Below are 24,216 nucleotides of genomic sequence, written 5' to 3'. Positions count from 1 at the left end.
GTTTTTTTAGTATTTTTTGAACAACAAAGGAGGTCTATGGCACTGAGGAATACAATAATTTGCAGCCTCCTGTCAGTTCTGGTCCCCCCCCTGTTTGGGAACCTCTGATCTGCTTAAAGAAAATTCCTCTGGCTCACGGCCGTGCTCCTAGCCACTGCGACTGGGACAGCACCCAGCACCTGTCTACCCCCGAGCCTCTGTTTGGCTCCATTCATGTGGAACATAACTGAGCTTTCACCCAAGAACAATCACAGAGGGATTCCCCAGGGTGCTCTTGTTGAGAACTAAAGGGTACCAGAGGAAACCTGTATCCAAGATTTAATCGGGTGGTACACTTCAACAGGTAGGTGCATACTGTATGTAAGATAGCTGAGACTTACCTTACGTGCATCATCTGAGGCTTCTCTGTCTGCTCAACAATGACAAATCCTTACCTTTCTTTTTGTAGTAGTCATCCTCATATCCATCAGATGAGTCTGTGTGGTAGTTAAGCAGCTCGTTCTGGTAGATCACAGCATAGTCCACCTGTTTATTTTTGGATTTTTTCCCCTTTTTCTTTTTATCTTCATCACTGTCAGCAGATCCCTTCTTTGCCTTCTTCTTTTTCTTTTTCTTTGAGTCCTCCTCCTCTTCCTGCTCCTCCATCAAGGGCTCCTCATCATCATCATTGTGAGACTTCTTCTTCTTCTTGCCGTCTTTAGACTTCTTGTCCTTGGACCCCATCTCCTCGTCCCCCTCTAGATTCTCTGTGGAGGATTTCTTCTTCTTTTTCTTCTTTTCCTCCTTTGTTCCCTCAGTCACTTCCTCTTTGACTTTCCCTGATTTTTCCTTTTTGGAATTGGTGATGGGGTCATTATTGTTCTGCTCGCCATCTCCATCTTCATTTTCAATCACAGCACCACCTTCAGCATCCTCATCTGGTTTCTTTTTCTTCTTTTTCTCTTTTACCTTTTCTCCCTCTTTCTTCTTCTCTCTCTTTTCTGAGGCCTCCTGATTGTCGGAGCTCTCTGCGCTCTTGTGTTTCTTCTGACCCTTCTCTCCTTTTGTGGTGTCCTCACAGGTCACATCGTTGCTCCTCTCCTTTAACTTTGGCTCCGTTTCCTCCACTTCGTCATCAACCTCTTCGGTTTCTTCTGAAGCTGTGGATTTTTTCTGTTTCGACGGCATCTTTTATTCATCCACTTCCCTGGCCTTTAGTTTCGTAAGTGCTGCCTTGAGTTTCTAATAGTGTAAGACAATTCATTTGACCCTTGGCTGCAGGGAGGTTCTGGGATCGTGGGGTTCAGAGCCGCCTGGGTGTGTGCGGCTGCAGGCACAGACTCAGGACAGGCAGAGGGAGTGATGGCTGCCTGGATGTGTCCTACCTGGGTAGTATGGCCATACAACCAACACACACTACTCATGAAAAATTACTGTCACCTCAGCACTCATGTGACCCACGGGAGAAAGCCCTGTGAAAAAGGAGCCTTGCACAGAGAACTTATCCTCTCTGCCACGGCACTCTCCATTATTCATGGTGTCAGGATCGCTTTACGGGCCGGGGGTGTCTCGCTTTTACCTTCACTCACATGCACAAAGACAGATAGACAGACACACACAAATAAACACACAAACACATACACAAACTCTCTCTTACAACTACTCCTCTTTGTCTATTCTGATATAACAAAGCATTGATGTGCGTATAAATCACATTCAAATCACATTTATGAATCCTGTAACCTTGACAAGTCCTGTCAAGAAACCGACTTGCAACATATTGGCTGTATCTTAAGATTTACAATAAATGAGTAAATATCCATGTAGCACTGATTTATTTCTTATATGGCAGATTTCATCCAATTTAAAGGAATAGTTCACCATTTGGGAAATGGGCTTATTTGCTGTCTTGCTGAGAATTAGATGAGAAAATTGACACCTCCTTATATGTGTAGAAAACTAAATATGAAGCTAGCAGCAGCAGGCAGTTATCTTAGCATAAACACTGGAAGCAGGGGGAAACAGCTAGCTCTTCTAAATTTGACTAATTAACATGTTAATCTGTACAAAAATCAAAGTGTAAACACAACAAGTTGTGGTTTTATATTTTTTGACAAATTAAACCATAATATATAATATGTTAATTAGTGAACTTTAGAGGTGCTGTTAGGCAGATTATTTTAAACTTTGGTTTAATGTCTTCATGCTAAGCTAAGATAACGTGGCTTCACATTTAACAGACAGATGAGAGAGGTATCGATCTAATTCTCAACAAGACAGCAAAAAAAGTAAATTTCACAAAATGCCAAATTATTATTAAATTATACATTAGAGCTAATTAGAGTGCAATAATGTCTGGAGGATTAACTGAATTTAAATTAAGTTGAGTATTTAGTAGTTCAAACTGATCACCATGGGACACAAAAGCCCTTTCCACTATTCTTATTTCATACAGCTATTTGAGCATGTAGCCTCTAACACTTATAATTAATAAGTATTCATTTTATGTATTGTGGATATTAATAATATTAATTAAATGTAAATGTGTTTGACACATTTTCATCTGCAGTCCCTTGTCTGAATAATAAAGTCTCACATATCACATATTGGTAGTGAATTTATGGTACTCATTTAAAACTGACAGATAAACTGATGTTTGTATTAACAGATAAAAGCAAGAAAATGAATGCTGTGTTCTACTGGTTTTAGAACTGCATAATAATAATCATAGTAATCAGGGAAAAATGGGCAAAGTAATCATCATGACCTCTAAGTTTCCTTCAAGGTTTGTTCAAATTTGAGCCCATTCCTCAGTACCACATAAAATTGCTTAAAACTACTCACTGAAATAAGTAATCGGTACAAATCACAGCTTACATGTCTTATGTAATGTCACATTTTCATTTATAATGTTGATTTCAGACAGCTCCTCCATCCCATCATATGTTCAGCAAACAATGTCTTGAAATTATAATAATAATAATTTAATAACGAGGTAATAATTATTAAGTAATAATAATTTGATAATGATAATGAAGTTGTGGCACTGTTACGATGTATATGGGAAAGAACTGTTGAAAAAAACAATACAAAGCTAAATTAAAATCATGAGAACAATGTTGAGTTGTTTAGCCTCTTTTGCCGAGCATAATTTTATTTATTACACTAACTCATTTAAATTTAATATCAACATGAAAAAATAAGAAAGACAACAGAATATTTTTTTTGCATGACATGTAGGTTTGTGCTTCATAATAGCAGAAATTCTTCTCTTCATTTATGTTGCAGTTCTATCACACTGGCATGCACATCTGCACCTGAATATGAGCCAAATCATCCCATTAGCCTTATTGCCGCCACCTGACACCTGATAATGTGGGCATCAAGGGCAGCGTTTGGTCATATTGATCTTTCAACATCAGATTACCCAACCCACAGATGATAGCAGAGTCAAACCTCATTTGACCCAGGGAACGGAGGAATCATTAAGACTACAACTAAAATAAGACATTAAATCCTCCATGAAAGACTTTATAAATGTAATACAATCAGATGTTATAAAGTGACTTTGTAAATTATCTTGTTTCTGTCCATGTGATCCTCTCTTAATGTCCTGCAGAACTACCTAGTAGGCCAGTAGCATGTTTTTATACCTTTCCATGTTTTAAGACAAACTATAACTGCATGTTAATAATGTAAGTCATGAGACAAAACTTACCTGAACTTGCTTGTGGTTGCTTTTGTCCAGTTCAGAGAGTCTCGTATGTTCAGCTGTCAGCTAACAAAACTTTTCAACAGAACCTGGTATCAGTCATATACAGTAATTAACGAAGAGCTGGACACCACCCATCATGTTACAAATCTGGTCATTTGAATTGATTTTGATTATAAAAGAGTGGATATTTTCATAATTTCAACCATTTTATTATTTTTAGCTAACTTACCTATTAGCTACAACCCTTCATAGCTACAACTGTTCAGCCATTACTTTAGCTAACTATTAGAACTCTTTATCTATTACATTTTACTCATCTATTTTAACTGCTTATTTACCATTGGTTTTAGCTATTTATTCCAACCTTTTTTAAGCACTTTTAGGTATTTGTATTGTTTATTAGTAGCTGTATATTTCAACCATTTGTCCATTACTATTAGCTAACTATTTCAACAATTTATGTCCAACTTTCTGCTAATTCTACAATTTAACTTTTAGTCCAACCGTTAACCATTACTCCATCGCTAGTTAAGTATTTCAACCATTTATTACTTTTAGCTATTCAACCATTTACCCTTACTTTTAGTGAGCATTATCTTTACTTCTAGCTAACTCTTTCTTAACCATTTATCTATACATTTTATCTATCTATTTCAACTATTTATCCATCAGTGTTGGATAACTATTTAACCATCCATTGTTTGCTATTTCTACAATTACTATTTACTATTACTATTTTAGCTATTACAATCATTTATCCATTTTAGCTAGTTAACTGTCCACTTATTTGCTCGCTTGCTAACAACTAGCTTCCACATGCTCTCAATCAACATGAGGTGTTATAGCCATGGATATTTTATAAGAGCTGGATAGCTGCTGCTCAGCCTTGCAGCCAATTTTTCCCAGTGGTCACTCACGGTATTGCAGAAAAAAATCCTCCTGCAACCCAAAACGCATTTTCCCCATAGACCACCACTGTAAAAGAGACGTCTGTAAAATGTGTTGCTAGGACACCTCAAACTGCAAAAAAGGTCAGTTATGATTCTTTCTGTTATGAATTTTTGATCTATGGAGGTTTTATATTTTTAAAACTTTACTCGAGCCGAGAAAAAGCAATTTAAAAATCAGTGGGAATAATTGTCTTAATTATGAAATTATTATTTTTATAAATCTTCAATTGCAGCCTTGATGGTAATATTAATTTTGAGTGGATTCATTCACTTGCTTGTCAAACAGGGTTGAAAATTGAAGATCTCAACAGTTCCAACTCAGATATGATGGAGAAGCCCGAGCCGTCCTTCGCTGAGTCAGTCAGTGCGATGACACTGACACCGGCTGCTGCTTAATAATTTAAGTGTTGACAGTAGCTTTGCTTAAGGAGCTAATTGGACCAGACAAACTAGAGGTTAACTGGCCTGAAATGAGGCAGTTAATTTAGCACCTTGTGTCCTCTGTGGCCCTCAACAGGCAGAAGATGTGATAGTCAGAACATTGTGCACCAAAAAATCTGGAAATTAAGTATCTTATAAATTTATATGTTATATATTTTATCCACACTCACACACACAATAATAACTAATCCACAAACATACAAGTGAGAAAATCCAAACAAATTTATTTACAAACACCGTACCAGTATAAAGAATGATCCAGAGTCAGTTAAGAAGCACTGTGTTATATATTACCTCCATTCAGTACACAGACCAGTTTCATTCCTTTTCCAGTCTAGATTCAGTTGTGTCTGCACAACAATTTTTTGGTGTTCATATTTGCTGAACTCATATCTCTTTATAAATGATAATTATGTTTAAATCTTATTAGCAATCAAATGTAAATGAAAAAAAATGGACAAGTGCGCAGTAGAGCATGAACAGAGGATTGACAAAATATTAAATTACAGTTGCGGTATTTCTCTCTTGAAACATTCAAACAAAACAAAACAAAACAAAACAAAACAAAACAAAACAAAACAAAACAAAAAGCATTTCTTTCCGGTGCTTAAATGTACGATGCTTAAATGCATGAGTGCAAACTGAATGTTCACAGTTCAAAGGGGAAGGTGAAATAATACAGTCGTAGTAAAAGTGTTATAGCACTTCACAAAGGGGCAGCAACCTTCATTCTTGTATCTAGAATCAATGCAAACTGCATTCACTATAATACAATTCTACTGGACGAATCCATTCACCTTTTTTGTGAAAAGGTTTGTGTAAATATCTCCAAAAGCACTGTGAGCTTAAGTAGAGGCTTAAGTGTAAACATATTTCAGTGATCATTGAAGCAGGCACACACAAAGCTAAGTATAGAGCAAAGTCATGCAGAGCATTACATGATTATGGAGTTTACGGGGAGTAAGACTTCACTAATCCAATAGAATATAAGCTGAAGACTGCACATGGACTTCTTTATCTTTTTGAGTCTTAAATGACCTTTGATTTGAGAGAGAAACTGATATTTTGTTTGGCGTTAATATATTTGTAGATGAGCAAAACACATGGGTGCATTGCATATCATATACAGTAGAGGGGTTCGATATCATAAGGCAGCATGGCTTAAGACATGAATGACAACAAGAGGCTGGGTCACTCAACAGTGATCTGTTTCTTTCCAAATTAGACAGCCTTGAACGTTTTGCTGAGGTGGTGTCACTGTAAAATATTTATCTGGCTTTTGTCCAAAACCATGAAAAGCCAAAAGAGAAAACAAACAAACAAAATGAAAACATCCTCACCTCTTCTCACACACCCTTTTTCACCAGAAATGTCAGAGGAAAATTTCAAATGGGAGAGAAAGGCCACTGAAAACAGGCCATTTCAATAGAGTTTAAAATATTCACCCAGTGAATGTGGTGAATAAGAAATAGATTACAAAAGTAGACAACTGGATGTTACTTTTTCATGTTTTTTCATATTTTTTTTCATATTTGCTTAATATCAAGGTTCAGGCTTTGTTTCACACAAACATTAAAAGCTGCCACACCCACAGAGTGTCTGAGATAAAGAGAGAAGAAGAAGAAGAAGAAGAAGGAGAAGAAGAAGAAGAGGTGGTATGAGGGGTCACAAGACACCCACTGCGGCCCTGTTTCAGCATAAATATCTGTGCAACATTGGGTAGAAAACAACATCTCTGTACAGCAGAGCCACTAGAAAACCTCACAGAAACAACATCACTATGAAGACCACTTTTCACATTAAAAACAAGCATCCTATGGTCAGAGAGTCGGAGATAACCATAGTGATTTGATTGGCTGAGAAAACAACCTAAAGTACACATTGAAAAGAGAACTATGTTGGCAATTAGAAGAAAGCAACCTTCAACGTGTGGTTGAAGTAGTGACAGCGAGGAAGTGTACGCTCCAAAGGCCAACTCTCTTTTTAAATAGGGAAGAAATAGTGAACCGTGTCATTCACTGAAATAAAACACAACAGGTAAACCTGCTCTTAAAAAAAAGTAAAAGGTAAAATGGAAATGAGGGTGGAATGAGGGATCACGTGCACTGCCCTGTGTGTACATGAATGATCCCACGAGTATGCATGTGAATGAAGTTGAAAATTTCATGAGGCATTGCGTGGAAGCCAGGCCGTGGCTTGACGTTGTCGTAGTAATGGTGAGTGATGAAGATGCCGGAGGGGTTCATGGGAAACGCCCAGAAACCGTAGAGGTGGACTTCCTCACACATCTCTAACGCGGCGGTGACGAGCATCAGGCCGCTGCTGAGGCGCTTGGCCCGGACGCCCTGCACCGCCCAGAAACGCTGCACGTTGAGCAGGTACTGCGGGTGGAAGAAGAACACGCCCCTCTGGGAATCGAAGTCATCCAGCATATACTTGACTCTGAAAGATACGTCAGTGTTGCGGGTGTTGTAGAAGGCAGGAAGAACCACTGAGGAGTTCTCATAATTCTGGAGTACTTCGTAAAATGGTCTTCGCCATTTCTCCAGCTTCTGAAATCTGCAGTGCAGAGGAAGTGAAACATGAGATAAAAGACGCCAGAAGAGAAGAAAACTAAAGTGACCGAGAGAGTTAGTGATCTGATTTCTCACTCTGACCAATATATACAGTACCTCTCAGTAATAATGCTTGGGTTTATTGTCACCAGATCTGTTTTGGTGCCAACATCGGCTGAGTACTTCTCATTAATGGGTGGTATGTTGCATCTGCAAAAAATGAGATAAAAGTCCACTGTTACTATTACAGAAATTCAAATGCATTTTGTTTGACTTTTTAAACTAGACATGCTTGTGAGACATAATGTAGAGCTGCACAATGAATCATATGATAGTTGCAGTCAAGAGTTGGACTTCTACAATTAATTAAACTTCATTGACCATTACTAAACCCCTCTCCTGAACGGCAGTTGTCCAATCATAGCTTAGCAACCGTAACTAAGCAATGTCAAAGTATTAGAATTCTTCACATTTTGAAGTGGTGTGCATGCGGTTGTAATCAAAGTGATAGTCTGTATATAAAGACTTTAGGGGATGGTGTGTCCACAACCCAAAGCACAAAGAAAAGTAAGTGTAGAGAATGGATTAAACTGTGTGTTTGTCTGCTCTAATGTAAGCTGCAAACATTAGTATGTATCACCAATTACAGCCCACAGTAGTACCCAGCGTTACTTCTATGGACAAGGAGCATTTCATACTGCATTATTTTGTGGTGTTAGCGACCAAGGCATTCAGAAGGTTTTGGCCTATTAGTAGCTTGTGCAGCCACAAGGCTTAGTGGTAATTAATTGCTCTAGATGTAACAACAAATCATTTTGCCAGTACTACCTGTGTGACTACTGCAGTATAAGAACAATGCTGTTCTTTTATTTCCATGTCTTATACATGGATCCTCAGTCTGGAACATGCAGTTATAGCCGCAGTCTTTTAGCGCGATATCATGCATAGCCATTATATACCTATTTAATAATCAATCACAGGCAAGAGCATTTTAAAGGGGACCTATTATGTTCATTTCCAGTTCTATATTTTTATTCTTGGACTCCACTACAGAAGCTTTGCATGATTCACCATTCAAAAAACTCCCTATTTATCTTCTACTGGCCCTTTATACAGCCCCTCAATTCAGCCTCTGTCTCTAACAGGCTGGCTCCGGTCTCTTTAAGGCCCCCCTCCTGATGAGGAGAAATAGACAAATTTGGAGCTATTTGCGAGTGAGCTCACAGCGTGCCAGCTCGGTTCAAGTCATGGCTCAGCGTGACTACCCCCAAAACAATGGAAAAATGCCATAATGTTAGTGTAGTGGATCAGTGAACTCCTGCGCTGTGTGTGGAGCATATGATCATATAAAGAAATCCATCATGAGCCGAAATCAGCTCAGGCTGAAAGTAGCAAAAAACGAGTGTTCAGAGCAAGAGCTAAATCTCTTTTATGTGATTGAATGCTGTGTTTGGCATTATTACTCAGTCCAAGTTTTGTTTATAGATTTATAATCATAATGTGAAGATTTAAACTTTTTTTGGGACATTTTTTGATAAGTTTAATAGAACCAATCTGTTCCCAAAATGATTGTATAACATAATAATAAATATTTACAATCTTAATAGTGAGTAAAATAATTGATGATCACTGTGCAGCCCTCACACAACAAACAATGAAGGATTTGATCCTGTATACCTGAACACAAAATCTGCTGAATCAATTTCCTTTCCACATTTGCTGTTCTTGATGATGCCGCCGTTTCCAATAACAGCACATTTCTTGTACTGTGATTTGGAATACGGCATATCCTGGGTGAGACAGACACAGTTTGTTAATGTCAGACAGAATAGGAGGGCTTTTGAAATCAAATAGATCTTATCATAGGCTTAGTGCCATCAGGCCATTGGTAGAATACAAAGGTCAACAGGCTAGAACATGGCAAGCACTCAAAAGTAAACATTAAAGTTTGCAATGTTTATATATGCATGAATCACAAGCAGATGATGAACTCACATCTGGGAACATCTTGAAGACTTCGGTGGTGATGGGAAGGATGCCACTGGTGTCCACCTCATATCTCAACTTGGTCCCTGCAGGAGTGTTCCTCTTGGTGGTGAACAAAAAGGAAGGAGCATTACAGCAGCGAGACAGAGACATCCTTTAAAAGGACACCAAAAAAAAAAAGGCGAGTGTTAGTTTAATCGTAGAAGATTTCCCATCAGCCTCAAGACCAACCTGTTATGTTTTGTTGACATTGGCTTGGGATCCCACAGACCCTACTGGTGTAAATGTAAATATAATATTAAAATCAAAGCAAAATCAAGCAATTTGTTTATTTCTCTTTAGCAACAACCTGGAATTTTCTGTGGTGGACTCTGAAACATGTTATCAGTTAAAAATCATGTTTATTAGCAATTCTTATAAAATTAGGAAATGTCAAGGTGATACAACAATGTTAAATATGTTTTTTGAACTGTTTAAGACTCCAGGTTCAGGACATTTGGGTTAAAGAATTAAATGCACTTCAAGGGGGAAAAAACTACACATGCAGTTTGCGACCTGAAGTCATGTGTTAGAGTCATACTTACTTGAAGTTGCTGGTCTCCTCCTTGCTCTGCTCCCATCTACACACCTGCAGGTTTCGCCATCTCTCAAACAGCTCTGAGGTTTTCACCCTGGCAGACAGGCAGAGAGACTTGTGGAATGAGGAAGGATACCCACGGCCATGTTTTTTCTGATTAACCATGTCTCTACAAGGGTAGTAGATTGAAGAAACATCATAAAAACCACTCGAAAAACACACACAAGGGAACAAAAATGGAGCAGAAAATTGCAGTAGTTACTCTGTGATGGCTGCACTGATGAAAATTCGATCTTGACTCGTTAATGCAAAGAAAGTGGCTTAATCTAGCAGGTCTGTAAATAGCTGTCCTTGAACTGACATTTCCTTGGAGATGATTGGGAGATGTGATTTGCTCTGGGAGGCCGGGCGGCACCAATACTCTTTGACTGTCTGGCAGAGTGACAGCATCTGTTCTCTGCCACAGTCAGAGTGGCTCATGGCCTTTCGCCAAGCGCCTTGAATGCATTTAACTATAAAGTCTGACAAAAAGACTGAGGAATGTGCACAAAAGGCCACTGGACAATGTTCACATTCATATACGAGGAAGCAATGCTGCTCAAATGGCCGTTAGCACAAGTGGCTTATTGTTATTTATAATGTACGGTTAATTGTCAATAAAAGATGAAATTTCAGCAACAAAATGGATGCCATGTGGCATTAAAGCATTCTTTCCTTCAGTTCTACTTCATGATTTTAGTAAATTATGTTGTTTGCTGTTTGTTTTCTACATAATCACAGTCTCTGCCACTTGATCACTTAGTGCATTATAAAAAAAGAACAAAAACTTTCAAAATCACACTCATCCATGTATGGTCACACAATCAGTTCAGATGAATCTCTCCACAATGTAGCTCAACGTCATGTTTAATAAAGTAGTCTTTATTTATAACACATTACTGGTCAAAGTCATGGAAAATCTGAGTGCCGCCACCAACAATGGACATAATGCTGGGTAAGACTTAAACCTGTAGCGCGGAACTTTTGTCACCCCCTTCTGGCAGTGAGATTGCAAAAACACTGTCAACATCATCACCGGAGACCCCTGACGCTTTTTATGTGAGCCGGTTCCCACCCTGGTGACGCAACACAGTTGGGGCACACTGTGGACGGTCCACCCCGGTCAACAGTCACAAACCAATCATCGCTGGTTGACGCAAAACGCATCACTACCAGTGTGCCAGTGCATGAAAGTCGCCACAGACGCCAGATTTAAAAACTCCAGTATAGTGTGAAATACAGAGAGATTTAGTCAAATCAATCGCCACAATAAAACGTTGGCATTGTACATTTCTGCAAACCATAGATACATTGAATCTCTATGTTTCAATCTGTACGTTTCAATGTTGATCATATTTTAAGGTGTCATTTAACGCCGAATTAAATAGCCGTTATCAGCTGAATAATTAGGTTTTATGGTGTGATAAGGCTGTGGTTAAGGTCTGGTTAGATTTAGGCACAAAAACCACTTGATTAGTTAGGAAACGATCATGGTTTGGGTTAAAATACCCGGTTTTGTCACCAGAAAAATGGCTGCAAATGTCCTGACATCTCACTAAAAATACCCAGTTTTGTAGCCAGAAAAACGACTGCAAATGTCCCCATATCTTGCCAAAAATACCCAGTATTGACGGTTGTAACGGGAAGCAGGCAGTGGTCTCTGCTGCTTTGATGCTTTTGCAACATTGTCCCATGCATCTAACTTTCAAGCCAACCACCCAATCCGCTTCCTCCTAATATAAAAGTCAGCTCATACAGATGTCACCTGAACTACTTCACTTTCCCTATGATACGTATTGTAGAAATGTTGATATGCTACGTATTAAACGTATTTAAATGTAGAGATTCAATGGAAGAAACGTACCATGCCAACATTTTATTCTCCACCTGGTTGTGGTAGACTTAATCAGCACTATGTGAACTCGTTTGGCAAGGGTTTGAATGTAACAGACGTTCATTTATATGCAAAGGTCCCGCACTCCAGCTTTAACAAACAGGCTCTAGATATGATATACAGTAAATTATGATTATGATACAAATGTTTGTTTGCACTATCATCAACACAAATATCAAATTGCAATATAAGTCAGCAATTACCATACTTTAACTGGAATTTAACTGCCATGCTTACTATGAGATTCTTAACTGAACGACTGGGCTTTAAAATAATACAAATTATGTAACCTTCCATGTTATATATTATTCTTTTGTTTCTTCTGTGAAAAATGTAACTTTTTGTGATGAATTTTAGCTAAGCTGGTGGCGATGTCGGCGGGTTGGTCCACCACTTTGGTCCAGACTGAAATAATAACTATTGAATGAGTTACCATCAAATTTTGTATGAACATTCATGGTCCCCAGAGGGTGAAATAACTAAGGGATTGTCATGAAATTCAGTACAGACATTAGACAGGTAGGTAGACATTCTACCTACCTGACAGGTACTTGAGGATCACCTTTAGGAAAAAAAAGATCTCATTCTAAATAAGGGTGTCAACCACAAGTGTCATAAATGAACACTCACATTGTCAGGACTTTGACATCCATAATCTCCTGTCTGAGCTCCCTGCATGCAGTGGAGTTGAAGTCAAAGGAGCCATCATAGTTTTCCAAATACCTGGAGGGATACACACAGTCATCCTCTGGCTAATCCATACAGGAAAAAAAACAACAGAATTAACAACAAACTGTGGAACAAAAATGCAATATAGTGTGTTGAAAAGACACAATAAAGCAAAATATCTTATATTTACTACTAAATGTCCATGGCTTGACTTTATGAAACACTAGAATATAAGTATAGCATTGTGATGACAGAAATGATACAGCTGATATCACAAACAAGATATACTGTTACTGTATACTGTTTATTTGACACTTGCACCAGATTCTAATACATCTTAGTCTAAACCAATCTTAGCCTAACTTGAGGACATTAAAAACCTCTCATATTTTCACTTATTTAAGTGGTTATGATGAAAAATCACATTATTTAATACTGGTATTCTATTAAATATACATATATATGTACATATAGATGAGTGCTGTATATTAATTTAAATCAGAAACACAAAATAGTCATCTGTCTGAAATAGTCTGAAAGGGAAACAGGGTTGATTCCAGTGCATAGCTTGTTACAATAGGGGATTAGATGGCTATAGTGGTGTCAAGTCTTGTGGATATGGATATGAGAGTGTCTGTGCTTTTGTATGAGGCAGTATAATTATTTATATACTATATTCATACGTTTATAACTGCATGAAAGTATGTCAGTTGTGATCACTGCAATAAAGTAATGACATCAACCATTAACTTTTTTGGAATTTAATCATTTCAATTAAAGCTAATGAATCAGATACGTTTATTTAAGATATACCGTATAAAACAATCACGATACTGAAATGGCAACACATTAATCAAAAACATACAACAGTAATGTCTTCAGTGGGGTGGTGTGACTGTGTGAAAGTGGAAAGGATTCATAATTGTTGTAAAATTCATATCAAGGTGTCAATAAGTTGCCATTTTTTTTGTGCACACTGATGCCTCATTTCTTGCAGCATAACATTGTATTTACATGCAATCAAGAGTGCAGTCTGGATAAAATGTGTGTGTGAGTGTTGGTGTTTCAGGATGGAGTGGGAGTGGTTAGGATGGAGGTTGAAAGGGGAGAAGAAGGAAACCACCAGTGTAACGTTTGTATCTTTGTTTATAAGGTGCTTTAATAATGTTGGACAGAAGAAAGAGACTTTTCATTAGGCCTCAAAAAATTGACAAAAAGCAGTGTTTTATATAATTTTCATAGCTGCACTTTTCTGATAGTACTTATACTTCACAGGAATGTGAAGTATAAGTTACTTGACGCATGGAGTGGTTCTGTTTGATCGCTGGTTTAGATGTTTGAGACATTCTGCTTTCCAGAGTTTTGTATGTTTTAGAAGATATAACACAGTCTTCCTTTTACAAATGACAAATTCATAAGCTAAAAAACAAACTCTTGCTCATGTCTGTGTCTACAGCCTTTCATGGTCTGGTATGACCAGCTACTGTTAGTGAACTTTAGATAGATGCTGTTTTACTGACATTAATGAATATGTTCGCCGACTTCATGACTCTGTTTCTAATTATGGTCCTTTTACACTACATCGTTACATGACATGATGAAGGCAAATGCAGTGTACCGTTATCTTGTAATTACTCTTAGTGACCACAGTGGCCGCTGTTCAGCAAAAGTTATCTTTTGCTTGATGGATCCTATAAACCAAAAGGTTAATTGATTTTGTCTAAATTGTGAAAATAGATCAAATTGTTGCATTTATTTGCACCAATTTCAATTAAAGGGTTTACTTGGAGGGACACACATTATTACACATTACAAACTTATATTTAGACACATTGGTTCAGTTTGTTGGATGTTGTTTTTGTAATTCCATTTGGCTGATAACCAAAATAACAGCTTCGATATATAACTAGAAATGTTTTCAACTTACATGCAAATACAACATTGTTTCAATATACTGTCTATCTTTGCTACATCTGCATGAGGCAATAAAAAGAAGGTAAGAAATATACATCAGTTTTTACTTATCAGCCAAATGATTTTTGTCCAATTATAAATCATCGCATACCCAGAGAGTTGCTCTATTTAGCCCTGATCTATAATTTTCCTTTTAGGTTTGGGCATAGGGCCAAACCATAGAGTCATCTCTTGCTGGCTGCATTTAAATAAACATGTTCTATTGATCCATACTGACGCTAACTGATGCTAACTCTTGTTAGTCTCATTTTTGGATTACAATCAGCAATTTCTTATCATCATTTTTATACATACCCTTTCTGAGTTGCATCTGAATCTTAGAAAGCTCTACATATCTTCTTTTTTTTTACATTTACATGTAAAACACTGTTGAATTGAGGAAGGGCGAGATTTAACGTCAAAATGGCATCAATCATAATGTGTGTCTAGAATGAATGTTTTTTGTATTTGTCAGGATGAAGTGTGGTGTTTTGGAGGATGGATATATTGTAACATATTACATGTGGCTGTGGAAGTAAATGAGATGAGTTTTTTTTTTAAAAAAACAAAAAAACAATGACAATAAAAGAACACAGCGAGCAATACAATGAATGGATGCATTAAAGGAACAAGATGTCGGGATGAAATCGTACAAATAAGGAGCAATGAAACTGGTTGTCTACATCCACCTGATGATGCAGTGTATTTCTGAGATTTTACTAAGAGCAGCATCTGTCTTATATATAATACATTTAACACTTTGAATAGACCTATTAATGCTTGTTTTAGCTAAGATGATGAAACCTTTGCAAGTGTTTTCTATTTATTTCACTTAATGAGACGAATTTCATCTCTATGGCATCTTAGGTTAACCGTACAATGCTGGTTTAAAACCAGTCCAGGACTAGAAAGCATCCAGCGTTTTTTACCACAGACATCTACTGCTCAGTGCAATGAGGAGTTGAAGCTTTAGGGGGGGGGGGTCAAAATCTGGCACGTTCCTGTCTTCTTGTTACAAGGAAAGTAAAGTGGGAAATCCAGGTCGCAGAGAGAGACAATGCAGATGTGAGAAGGGGAGATAGGGCAAGCAGAGAGAAGTGTCCACACTATGTACATGGCATACACACACAGAGCTGTGCAGAACACATGAGACACAGGTTGAGGAGGACAAGGCATTTGGAGATGGGTGCTGGATGGGACACAGAGGCACAAGGGGAAGCCAGTACATCAACAGGAAATTCAGAGAGGAGGTTCAACCAGCTTCTGAAGGAGGAGGAGGAGGAGGAGGGGGGGGGGGGGGGGGGGGGGGTTTAGGGAGCTGGGGTCGAGGTGGACTGGATCAGACAACATACAAGAGCAAATCTGAAGTGCAACCACCACTGAAAAAAATATGAGAGTTTATACCTTTCAGACTAATGAAAAAAGAAAGAGGCATTCTTGGTTTTCTGTGAAAAATACTAATAATGCCATCAAACTGGCCTACCTTTGTGAGCGTTTGTTCTTCTTAATATCGGCTAGGCAGGGTGTGACTATTACGGAGCTCTGTGAATCAGGCTGAAAATGCTGACGGAAACATCTGTCAACATGCAGATAGGTTAAGTTAGAGTTAAATGTGTGATTTAGGCCTGTGACATCACCACCCCTGCTAATTCCCTAAACCTGCAGATTTCAAAACAAGTAGAGAGAAGGAAAAAAAAAAGAAGAGTAAATGTCGGTGTTTTCTACAGCATCTGAAGAGAATGGTGGGCGTATCAGCGACCCAGTCCACGCATGCAGGGCTGGGTCGTCACTATGATGGATTTGAAACTTGTGTTCTCTTTCACTCTATCTCACTCTCTTTTCTCAGAGGTGTTGTGCAGTTAATCACGCTGGAAAGGTACCTTTTCCTTCCATTTCTGGCAGGCTTCAGAGATCCATCATCCGAGAAATTAACAGGACCGGTCCAATTTCCTGTCTCGTCCCCTTTGAGTCGGCTAAACTGTTGCGCACTAGTAAGAAAATGAGTCAGTTTATTTGGGATTTATTGTCCTTATTGTGCAAAATGTCAAACACATACAACCAAGCCCATGTGTTCACTCACAAAAGTCAAATATGCACACACACACACACACACACACATACACATACACATATACATTAAGAGGGACCAGCTTTTTGGCTCAAGAAAAACAGTCAAAGTAAGACACCAAACATGGTTAGAATAAATTTTCGGTTAAGAACACCATGGTTTGAATATCTTATGTATATATATCTAATTTATGTTCTGTTGGGCAGTTGCCACTAATCTGAGTGTGATACAAACATTCACACCGTGCAATATTGGCCTGTAGCAGTGTAAGACTTGTAATTCAGTCTATTAAAGTCGAAGTGATTTAAGGGAAGGATAATCTGTGCCAATGTTGCTGTAAATATCAAATTACTCCTAAAGACAAGATGCCAACAGATTTTGCCAAGTGTAGTTACTATAAAAGAACTGTGGCTTTGTCCAGTCTGAGAAAATAACCCGTGTGATGTCATCAGGGGGTTATCCTGACTTGGAGTTGGAGACTATAAATTATGCATTATGGGAATTGCAGGATCCACTGTTTTTGTAGCTTGACCCTTATAGTTTGACTAAAAGCCAGGGCCTCTGCTGCTTTGATTTCAACCATTCTCTTTTCTTAATCTGTCTCTTGTAACTCCCTAAAACTAAATCATGGAACCGTCCCCTTTTGGAGACCACAGTGAATTTATCTGATGGGGCCATTTGGTGCAGGTGGTGAATAAACCCAACTAATTCTAGAGAGATGAGGGGCGTCTGTGCGTTCAGAGTCTGTTTACAGTAATCTACAAAGACCTCTGCTTTGAAAACACACACAATATCGAGACTTCAAACTTATTTTGAATCATATGACTGGCTATATTCTACATTTTTGTTACTGTAAAAAAATAAATCCCATGAATAAAGCAAAATCAACAGTGTGTTAGTCTGTCTTTCAGTACTTTCAACTTCCCTACACTGTGCGTGACTCGCAGCCCCAAGACCATTTGTTCCTTCTGAACGATATAAATCTTTAAAAAAAAAAAGGGTCACACTGTGGTTTTTTCTCAAATGTTACTCAACCAGGGGTCTCTTTGTTGGGGACTAGTTTCAGCTATGGATTTGGCGCATGAGCAGTGTTTACAACAGCAGTTGGTATATGTGGAATGGATTCAAAATAAACTACAGCGCCCACGTTCATGGTAATGAAGCAACATGTCATCCAGTGCAACGACGTGGCTCACTGATGTGTTTTTAATAGTTTTTGGACAACAATGGAGCTCTGTGTTACAGAGGAATATGATATACAAGAGTTTGGATACACAGACGATACTTGTTGCTAGACAAAATTAATTGTTGGTTTTGGTCTTTTCATGGGATTTGTTAGTCTGGCATCACTAGTCTGAAACCTCTCAGTTAATTTTCGATATCCAAGGGGCGTTATCAACGGGCGCAGACCAAAATGCCTCTGGATGCAATTGGATAGAGCAACAAAACATGTGACTAGCGCTGAGCAACGTAGCCTTCTGTACAGTCATCATATCAAACCCATCCCATATTAGATAAATGGTTGTGATTGGCCTGACCCAGGCCAGGTCGGCTGGAAATCTGTCTGAACAGGAGGGGGGCCAAACACATCTGCCAGAGCAAATAAACATGAGCTCACAGATTCATCTTGTTCCCTGGCTAGGGATTTGTTGACAATAAGAAAAATATAGAATATGACCAAACTTATCCTCTAAAGACCTGCAGTTGTTACATCTTCATATGTGAACAGACCTCTCATGTTCCATACATTCAAATATCCATGGACGTACAACCTCGTCTAATATCTGACTGATTATTATGCAAGAATTCATGTGTGACTCATTTCTGTGAGTGCTCTGTGGGTGTTGTGCTAAATTCAGCGGTGCGATTGAGCCCAAAGAGCCTTTCTGAGTGCATTATGTGATGGAGCATTCATCATCAGCGAGTACTCATGTCAATACTGATCTGCAAGCACATTTGGCTTCTCTGAGAGCCACTTCAACATCTCAGTAACGCTCTGCAGATGGCTGCGCTGTGGAACGAAACACACAGTCAAATCAGACACATTTTTATGCATGAGTTTAGGATGTGTGCCTGAAATAGGACATATTTCTGTTATACAAACAGAAAAACTAATCAAAGCAGCATAATTCAGTCACTTGTACTGTTATCTTACTCAGATTTTAATCATCACCAACACACTATGTCCATTGAAGACCGATCTAAAATGCAGTGGGTCGATCAATCGCATATAAAAATCATACAAAACTTTTCCAATACAGTGGCTACCAGTGAAACCCTACTCAATCTCTTGTGACTACTTGTGACTCACACATCAATCCAGTGTCTTGAATACAAACATTAAGAGTCTATTTATCTCTTATTGACTCAGTTATATTGTGATCTGAGCATTTGATCAACAACAAGCTCAAAGTTGCTTTGTATTGCGTATCCTGTTGCATTGACTCAGATGTCCATTTAGTATATCCAGGGGTATTTCTGTATCGACTAAGAGCTCCTTAAGATAGAGAGGTACTTCACTGTGCTTGTCAAAACAGAAAATTAATATGTCATTTATGGAAACAGATTTGATCTCCACTCAAATCTCTTTCTTTCATCTCTGCGTTAACTTTAAACAGGGAATCACTCTTGTAAATGGTGTAAGTGTTGTGACGTATAATTACAAGGAAAAATACTGTGTAACCATCAATATGTACAGTACAACTCTGTCAACTGCATGTAGAAACTGAAAAAACAAAACAAAGAAAGCCGCCTCGCCGTGGAGCTCTGGAGATACAACTCACTTACATAATGCATCGAGAAGGGCTCATTTCTTAAACAGAGTCACGTACAAATCAGTGCTGAAGTGATTAGTTAATTGAAAAATTAATCAGGCAAGGGCAGACTAATTGAGTAATCGTTTGAATCATTTATCAAGCAAAAATGCCAAACATTTGCTGGAATTTTCTTTCTTTCTTCTTTGTTGTAAATTCAATCTCCTTTTGCTTTTGGACAGTTGAAAACAAGCAATTTAAAAATGTCACCTTGACGACTGTGATTGAAATTTACAACTTTTTTTTGAATGTTTTATAGATTTAAATAACAGACAGATTAATGATGAAAATCATTAGTTTCAAAGCCACAAATTTTTGGATGGTTTCTAACTAGCGCGCTACAATCTGGGGCCATTGGTGCCACTCCCTCTCTGGCTGTAAGTATTTTTAGATCACCCTCTTCAAGTCAAACAGAGTTGAAATATGTCTGCCTTTACAAAAGTGTGTCGCTCACTGTGATTATTTAATAGTACCCCCTCTTGTTCCTGCATTGCCCTTTTACAATCCTACATCCTCCACCACTTCGTCCTTCATGATGCCAGTAAATTCAGGTAGGGAGCTGATTCATGTGACGCCACAATGTGACTCAACAAAATGGCAAGATTCATGGCCAGATTTATCACAACTGTACAATAATGTTCACCGCTTCGTTTGACTTCAGTGGGCGTCTTTGAGTCTGTCTTAAAACAACAGTCTGGAGCCCAAATGAATATTAAAACAGGTTTTTCTTTCTGTAATCATCCCTTCTGTTCATTCTGATCATTAGAAGATCCTCTCTAAATGCACTTACAGTGCAAGTGATGGGAGCCAAAATCCACAGTCCTTGTTTTGAGAAAACAGCAGTCTGAGTTAGTCAAATAAAGTGGATATCTTCCAAAGTTACAGTCCTTTTAGTAAAAATTTCCCTTTTTATGTCTTGACAGACAGTATTTTTCCTTCCAGGTGCAGTGGAATAAAAATAAAAATAGAGAATTTGGCACAGACAGTAGCCTAACTTTGAAAGATATTGACTTGATTTGACTAATTTTGGATGACTGAAGCCTCGTCTTACCTTCAAATAAACTTTTAAATACATTTTTGCACAGAAGGATGGCTGTGGATTTTTTCCCCTGTCACTTACATTCAAAGTACATTATGAAAGGATCTCTTAGTTGTCAGTATGAACAGGAGGAATGATTACAGCAAGGAAAACATGTGTCAATGTCCATTTGGGCAACCGACTTTTGTTTTGAGACAGACTTGAAAAACAGTGAACCTATCCTTTACGATTTCACTCAATCTAAGCATCCAAATGCCTCCTCTGCGCCTCAACGCCAATTTGCAGAGATGTTTTTTTCTGTGATGCCCTGAAACACCAAGAGCGCATGGAAAACGACTTCAGATTGTTCACGCCTGGGCAGATATCATAAGATGACGTCTTCGCTCTCCTCTCCTCCGCATTCTCTTTCACGTGCACACAAACATGCAAACACATTCATTTCATCACCATCTCTCAGTCTCCCCACTCTCAACGTCTCCTTCCACTCACTCTCTCTCCCCCACTTGCACTGAGGTGTGTGTGCAGACAGACTGTAGCAAAATGGCTGCCGCTGAGCCCACTGGTTTCTGTGGTGTGGCTTGTTCCCTCTCTCTCTCTCCTAGGCTGAGCGCTAGGAGAAAAGTAAGGGCGCAGGCGAAGAAGGTGTGCGTGTGTCGGGTCTGAATTCATGCATCCCGCCGCAGAGGTCAGGATGCCATGAATCCACATTGAGTATTGTTAGACCAGCCCGGCAGGGTGGCAGGGGAGGGGTTAGCTGTGGGGGAGCTTTGAGATTGCAGCACATATATGTTTGCTTTGGAGTAAACATATATGAGCTGTCTGTAAAATATCTAGAGGTGGGGGATAAGGTTTTCTGATTGTTCCTTTGTCAGGAGTGAGATTTGGTGTTCTTCAGGTCATTTTTAAACCACCTAAAGATAAAACATCCCGGTTTCTCAACATCTGCTCGTCTCACACTGAAATTTGTCTCAGAATGAAAAAGAAGGGTTCCTGCAATTTAGTGAAAGTTTTTTTAAATGGGTCTAAATGCTTAAGATGTAAAACTGGACTTCCAACCAAGGATCTGTATGAGGGACACCGTTACTGTTGCAGAGGTATTATAAAACAGGTTCTGCAGTGGCTGCATGTGCACTGACTGCAGCCTGGTAAAAAAAAAAAAAAAAAAAAAGAAAATTAAAAAAAGAAAAAGATATATTTAACAGGGACCAATAAGAAATACACATCATCTTTGACATGTTGCTGTTTGTAATCATCATCAGCTCCAATAGCTTTCAGTTGCATTATGATAACCAGATGCCTCTGTAAGATGTAGGCTAGGACCAGTCAAGAAGGCTGAAACGGAAAATCAAATAAAGATCTTTGGAAAAAGAAAGGGAAAACATTACCATACACAGCTGGAACACTGTGTATGGTATGAATGTGATGCTTCATTTTCAGAAGATATCAAAAAAATAAATCCAATGGAAATTGTTTCTATGCCACTGGGAAAAAAAGATGGATGGTTAATTGCTATTGTTCTCTCCAGCCATTAAAGCTTGTTTTCCTCCCCATGCATCCCGACATGTACTTCATCCTCCATGTATACTGAAACATTTATCAATTTATCATTCATAATTTATCTTTCACCATTCAGTCATTAATTGGAGGTCACAAATGAGCAATAAGCCTCACACAAAACGGCTATGAAGGCATGCTTATGACGGCTGAATATTATCATTACAGTGTGTACAACTCTGTCATAAACAGCCGGGCCTGCGCTCTAATTGCTTTTGTCTATTAACGACGACTAAAGAGAAATAATCAGCACTTACCTCTTGATGTAGTTTTTTCCATAGAGAATCTGTTGCAATAGTGTCACGAGTCCAAATGCGCAAATAAATATGAAACAAAGAGATCTATTGCCTAGTATATCTTTACCCGACGATGGGTCGGTGTATCCCATTCTTCGGCGCAGCATCCAGGGCTGACGGTGACACCCGGTTAGGTGTCTCTCTCCGATGCATTCAGGACCAGGAGCGCAGGTGTCTTGTACCCGCTAGACTGGACATTGTCCCCTCACCTTCCTATGCTATTCTACTGCTCTCATACCAAAGCATCATTGACTGAGAAGCATTGCAATTTGTCGCCGATGTGATCTCAATTGCAAACCATTAATGGGCCCGTATGCAAATCTACAGGAATAGATTCTATAGCTGTGTATATTTTGCAGTCAGAGGAGATGAAAATCATGAAATGTCCCGAGGAGAAATTTTTGATTTCTATCGGATATCGCGCGCGCTGCTGGTCGACGAGGTGCAGCCACTCGGTCGGAAGGAAAGCAATGCAGATTATCCAAAAAAAAAAGCGCTCAAAAGGCAATTTGTCTAGAATATAAATCCCGGAATGTTTAAATCAGATAAAGCAAATGCATCGATGCCAAGCGCGCTTTTTTTTAAAAAAAAAAAATTAAATTACCGATGTGAGCAGCGACCGAAAAAAAACCTCACATCGTTCATGCTTCATCTCAAATCAGAGCAAAGCTGCGTGACTGAATTATAAAAGGAGGAGGATGCGCCTTTTCTCAGCCTGGCAGCCAGGGGCGCGCCGCGTCTCATTCAGATGCTCCTTTACTCAGCCAAAGCCCAAGGTCACGGTCTCCTCTTCAAGGATGCGCTTAATCTTAGATGTAAAGATTACATCAAATTAGAATTCATTGTAATTTCTGCAGATCTGATATGGTTGCAACACTAACGCACAAGAGCTTGTTTTTGCCCAATCACAGTTTTCTATTTATTTTATTCATTGGAGTTCAATTCACAAGAGTTTCTGCTCCGCATTAATGGTACTTATCTTCTGCTCAGCAATTTTCTGTCTAATATATTTGAAGTTAATTGGTATCTCCCACCACTCCCTCCACTCTTAATAAAGTGTTCAAACCTTAATTGACAGCAACATTGTGGAGAGCTAGACTCTAATGCCATGACAGCAGCACTCTCTCAGAGCCAGCAGACCCTTCTCAGGCTGTGGCTGATAACTGTATTAGTGACATTTGATTTCTGCCAGTGTCCACTTTGACAGTCATTTGATCATGTCATCAAAGTCTAGCATGGGCTGCTTCAGCAGTGATGCATTAGCAGCCTTCAAGCAGCAGAGTCGTTGGTGTATGGAAGAGGATTAGGGCCACATGTGGCGTCAGAAATTTCTGAAATTAAACTTTATTCTCAGAATTCTGGCTTTGCAAATCTGTTCATTCTGACTTTAACATCAGATTCCTGACTTTAAACTCAAATAAATGTTTCACATATGGCCCTAATCCTCTTACGTAGAGGTGGGATGTGACAGATGAAATTAAAATAGTGAGGACACACTAGAAAAGTGGCAAATCTGTTAAGTGTACCACAGATTTTCCAGATTTACTGACACATATTGGACACAGACATACGTTTTATTTTAGTTACTTTAAGTAATCTGCAGTAATTCTAGTCAAGTCAGAATTTGTTGAAAGTCAGATTGAACCACTGATATTTGAATATTTGTAAAGGTCTGTTTTACTTTTCAC

The 24,216-nt window shown here is 38.6% G+C and overlaps 2 protein-coding genes across 6 annotated transcripts in view; both read right to left on the bottom strand.

Moving 5' to 3' along the window:
- Positions 1 to 4,673, bottom strand: part of LOC122968856 (lipoxygenase homology domain-containing protein 1-like) — a 37,235-nt gene extending 32,562 nt beyond the window's left edge. Inside the window, exons 1-2 of one of the 2 annotated variants that reach the window (XM_044334358.1) lie at positions 3,698 to 4,673; positions 435 to 1,563 (exon numbers count right to left, since the gene is read on the bottom strand). In XM_044334358.1, the coding sequence (XP_044190293.1) occupies positions 435 to 1,167 (733 nt within the window). In that variant the 5' untranslated portion in view covers positions 1,168 to 1,563; positions 3,698 to 4,673. The remainder of the gene's footprint in view (positions 1 to 434; positions 1,564 to 3,697) is intronic. The other variant, XM_044334357.1, reaches the window with a different exon arrangement.
- A 612-nt stretch (positions 4,674 to 5,285) lies between these two features.
- st8sia5 (ST8 alpha-N-acetyl-neuraminide alpha-2,8-sialyltransferase 5) lies at positions 5,286 to 23,812 on the bottom strand. 4 transcript variants are annotated; one of them, XM_044332756.1, is made up of 9 exons: positions 22,490 to 23,812; positions 16,639 to 16,746; positions 16,242 to 16,334; positions 12,767 to 12,859; positions 10,211 to 10,372; positions 9,636 to 9,780; positions 9,318 to 9,430; positions 7,758 to 7,850; positions 5,286 to 7,644 (listed from the first exon to the last, which is right to left on the bottom strand). In XM_044332756.1, exons 1-9 carry the CDS (start codon positions 22,633 to 22,635, stop codon positions 7,182 to 7,184), a joined length of 1,416 nt encoding a protein of 471 aa, XP_044188691.1. In that variant the 5' UTR covers positions 22,636 to 23,812; the 3' UTR covers positions 5,286 to 7,181. The 4 variants fall into 4 exon arrangements, with proteins under 4 accessions (XP_044188691.1, XP_044188692.1, XP_044188693.1 ...); XM_044332757.1 differs by having other exon boundaries at positions 10,211 to 10,297; positions 22,490 to 23,810; XM_044332758.1 differs by lacking the exon at positions 16,242 to 16,334 and having other exon boundaries at positions 22,490 to 23,809.
- Positions 23,813 to 24,216: the final 404 nt, after the last annotated feature.

Source organism: Thunnus albacares, chromosome 18 (genome assembly GCF_914725855.1).
Source record: "Thunnus albacares chromosome 18, fThuAlb1.1, whole genome shotgun sequence".
Classification (NCBI taxonomy): domain Eukaryota; kingdom Metazoa; phylum Chordata; class Actinopteri; order Scombriformes; family Scombridae; genus Thunnus; species Thunnus albacares.
Note: the sequence above shows the minus strand (reverse complement) of the source record. Positions and strands in the feature narration are given on the sequence as shown.

Bases quoted from the DNA above. Each gene is read 5' to 3' on its own strand.
- st8sia5 (XM_044332756.1), bottom strand. From the start codon at position 22,635: ATGCTGCGCCGAAGAATGGGATACACCGACCCATCGTCGGGTAAAGAT. The intron at 10,373-12,766 runs GTGAGTGTTCAT...CTACCCTTGTAG, and splicing joins GATGTCAAAGTCCTGACAAT to AGACATGGTTAATCAGAAAA. The intron at 9,781-10,210 runs GTAAGTATGACT...GTCCTTTTAAAG, and splicing joins GAGGAGACCAGCAACTTCAA to GATGTCTCTGTCTCGCTGCT.